Genomic DNA, 3,693 nt, shown 5'->3' on the forward strand with positions numbered 1-3,693 from the left:
CCTGGGCTGCACTGCCCGGGACCAGCACCTGCAGCTGCTTCCCAACATCTCCAAGTTGCCCAAGACCCAAGCCACTTGCTCTGGGCTCAGTCTTCTTAAGCCCCTTGGTGCTGCTCCCCATGGCTCCCAGCTCAGCACAGCCGTGCCCTGAAGATGATGCATGGCCGCCCCTCCCCCTGACTGGCGGCTCTACACATGGAAGCTGGTTCCCTGCCACTCCCACCTGCTGCCTGGGCTGGGCCTCTGCTGGGCTTGAGGGTCTTGGGACAGTGTCCTGTAGTTCAGGCCCCTCTCTCAGCTGTAGGAGAGATGCCAGCAGTAGGCCTGGCTTTGTTGTGCCTTTTCCATCCCGCCACCCCCGGGGCAGCTGGTTCAGCGTCTCCTGGGCCAGAAGGCTGGCTGCCAAGACCTCAGCCCACCCGTGGCCTTGGGAGCCCGAGGGAAAGGTGCAGGGGAGGTGCAGGGGAGGCGAGGAGCAGGCACGGACTGTGCAGAGCACCGATAAGATGGGCATGGGATGTGCCTCTTGGGGCCCAATGGCTTTGGGAGCTCTGCCCCTCTGTATCTGGGGTCCAGGCCTGCTCCAGAATGGAGCTTCGTTCTTATGGGGCAGGGCAGAACCTGGGGTGGGCGGGGAGCCTCAGACAGGGATGGGAACCTGTTCAGCCTCAGAGATGCTGGCTGATCACTGCTTCTGCCAGCGCTCTTCGCGACTCGGCCTCTGGGGGGATGTTTCCCAGCCCCAGGGACGTTTCTGGACTAGGATATCTCTCTATCCCTGGCCCCGCAGTGCTGGGGGAGGCTGCATGGACGAAGGGAAGGACGGAGAGAGGGGAGGAGACGATGAAAGGGGTCAGAGCAGCGATTGGAGCCGAGAACTGGAAGCGCCTTAAAGAGACTGCGCGGTCCCCGCCCCCCTTCCCGCCAGCCTCAATGAATTAGAGCTGTGTTTCTCAAACTTGCCTGCTCATAAGAATCTTCTCGGGCCCTAGTTAAAGATACAGGTTCCGGAGCATGTTCCTTCGAGATTCTGATTCAGTGGGGCTGGTGGAGCCGAGGAATCTGTAATTTTAACACGCTCCCCACGTGATTCTCGTGAACAAGCAAGTTTGGGAAATATTGAATTAAAGGAAACCGGGCCTGGCTGCAGAGCGGCCTCCGCTAGGGGGCTACGGCAGGAGGATTCCCGGGGGCGTCGCCTGCTTCCGCCGCCGCCTCCTTCAGTGAAAGTCCCTTTTGGGTCCAGCTGCCACAGCCACCGCGCTCCCTCAGGCCGGACGGGGGACACCCCTGGTCTGCGTGGCCCCCGCGCCGCCACGCCCAGTGGCCGCCCCAGCCCTGCGATTAGGGGGAGGAGCCGCTGCCAGTGGAGGCGGAGGAGCAGAGGAGGCGGAGACGGCAGAGACGGCGGAGAAGGCGGAGGCGAAGGTGGAAGGGAAGGTAGAGGCGGCGGGGAAGGTGGAGGCGGCTGGGAAGGTGGACGCCACCGGGAAGGTGGAGACTGTGGAGGGTCCGGGACGCCGGGTAGAGCTCAAGCTGGAGCCCGAACCTGAACCCGAGCCGGCACGGGAGGCGGAGCAGGAGCCGAAGGGGGAGCCGAAGCAGGAGCCTGAGGATGAGAACCCGGCGCGGAGTGGCGGTAGCGGCGGCAGAGACGAGGTTCCTCTCCCCACCCTTCCCTCCGACCCCCCGCGGCCCCCCGATCCTTCCCCGCGGCGCAGCCGTGCCCCCCGCCGCCGACCCCGGCCGCGGCCGCAGACCCGGCTCCGTACCCCGCCGCAGCCTAGGCCACGGCCCCCGCCCCGGCCCCGGCCCCGGCGCGGCCCTGGGGGCGGGTGCCTGGATGTGGATTTCGCGGTGGGTCCACCAGGCTGTTCCCACGTGAACAGCTTTAAGGTGGGAGAGAACTGGAGGCAGGAACTGCGGGTGATCTACCAGTGCTTCGTGTGGTGTGGAACCCCAGAGACCAGGAAAAGCAAGGCAAAGTCGTGTATCTGCCATGTGTGCGGCACCCATTTGAACAGACTCCACTCTTGCCTTTCCTGTGTCTTCTTTGGCTGCTTCACAGAGAAGCACATTCATGAGCACGCCGAGACGAAACAACACAACTTAGCAGTAGACCTTTATTACGGAGGTATATACTGCTTTATGTGTAAGGACTATGTATATGACAGAGACATTGAGCAAATTGCCAAAGAAGAGCAAGGGGAAGCTTTGAAATTACAAGCCTCCACCTCGACCGAGGTTTCTCACCAGCAGTATTCAATGCCAGGCCTCGGTGAGAAGTATCCAACCTGGGAGACAACCAAACCTGAGTTAGAACTGCTGGGCCATAACCCAAGGAGAAGAAGAATCGCCTCCAGCTTTACCATCGGTTTAAGAGGACTGATCAATCTTGGCAACACGTGCTTTATGAACTGCATCGTCCAGGCCCTTACCCACACTCCGATCCTGAGAGATTTCTTCCTCTCTGACAGGCACAGATGTGAAATGCCGAGTCCGGAGTTGTGTCTGGTCTGTGAGATGTCTTCGCTTTTTCGAGAGTTGTATTCTGGAAACCCGTCTCCTCATGTTCCCTATAAGTTACTGCACCTGGTATGGATACATGCACGGCATTTAGCAGGGTACAGGCAACAGGATGCACATGAGTTTCTCATTGCAGCGTTAGATGTCCTGCACAGGCACTGCAAAGGTGATGATGCTGGGAAGGCAGCCAGCAATCCCAACCACTGTAACTGCATCATTGACCAAATTTTCACAGGTGGCCTGCAATCTGATGTCACCTGTCAAGCCTGTCATGGTGTCTCCACCACAATAGACCCATGCTGGGACATCAGTTTGGACTTGCCTGGCTCTTGTACCTCCTTCTGGCCGATGAGCCCAGGGAGGGAGAGCAGTGTTAACGGGGAAAGCCACATACCAGGAATCACTACCCTCACGGACTGCCTGCGAAGGTTTACGAGGCCAGAGCACTTAGGAAGCAGTGCCAAAATCAAGTGTGGTAGTTGCCAAAGCTACCAGGAATCTACCAAACAGCTCACAATGAATAAATTACCTGTCGTTGCCTGTTTTCATTTCAAACGGTTTGAACACTCAGCCAAACAGAGGCGCAAGATCACTACATACATATCCTTTCCTCTGGAGCTGGATATGACACCGTTCATGGCCTCGAGTAAAGAGAGCAGGATGAATGGACAGTTGCAGCTGCCAACCAATAGTGGAAATGATGAGAATAAGTATTCCTTGTTTGCTGTGGTTAATCACCAAGGAACCCTGGAGAGTGGCCACTACACCAGCTTCATCCGGCACCACAAGGACCAGTGGTTCAAGTGTGATGATGCCGTCATCACCAAGGCCAGTATTAAGGACGTGCTGGACAGTGAAGGGTATTTACTGTTCTATCACAAACAGGTCCTGGAACATGAATCAGAAAAAGTGAAAGAAGTGAATACACAAGCCTACTGAAGTGACACACAGACCTACCTACCTGGAGTGGAAGATGACAGTGCCCATACTACAGCTGGCATCAAGATTTAAAGGACCTACTTGCATGGCCCACGGGCCTGACAGAGTAAGAATTGAACAGTTTCCAGTGTCTAAAAGGTCCTGACTGGAAGAGGAATAGAAGGGGCGGGAGAAGAGGCTCTAGTCTAAGCAGTCACTTAAAGGAAGATTAAATGGCAGGATGCTCTG

The 3,693-nt window shown here is 57.3% G+C and overlaps 1 protein-coding gene across 1 annotated transcript; it reads left to right on the forward strand.

Moving 5' to 3' along the window:
• Positions 1-1,014: 1,014 nt before the first annotated feature.
• USP27X (ubiquitin specific peptidase 27 X-linked) lies at positions 1,015-3,465 on the forward strand. The gene is made up of 2 exons (XM_052662710.1): positions 1,015-1,038; positions 1,273-3,465. The coding sequence occupies exons 1-2, from the start codon at positions 1,015-1,017 to the stop codon at positions 3,463-3,465; spliced, it is 2,217 nt and encodes a 738-aa protein (XP_052518670.1).
• The last annotated feature ends 228 nt before the right edge of the window (positions 3,466-3,693 follow it).

This window comes from Budorcas taxicolor, chromosome X, assembly GCF_023091745.1.
Source record: "Budorcas taxicolor isolate Tak-1 chromosome X, Takin1.1, whole genome shotgun sequence".
NCBI classification, from domain to species: Eukaryota; Metazoa; Chordata; class Mammalia; order Artiodactyla; family Bovidae; genus Budorcas; species Budorcas taxicolor.

Excerpts from the sequence above, each read along its gene's own strand:
- USP27X (XM_052662710.1), top strand. The coding sequence starts at position 1,015 with ATGTTCCTTCGAGATTCTGATTCA. Across the intron at positions 1,039-1,272 it reads TCCTTCGAGATTCTGATTCA|GCCGGACGGGGGACACCCCT; the intron begins GTGGGGCTGGTG and ends GCGCTCCCTCAG.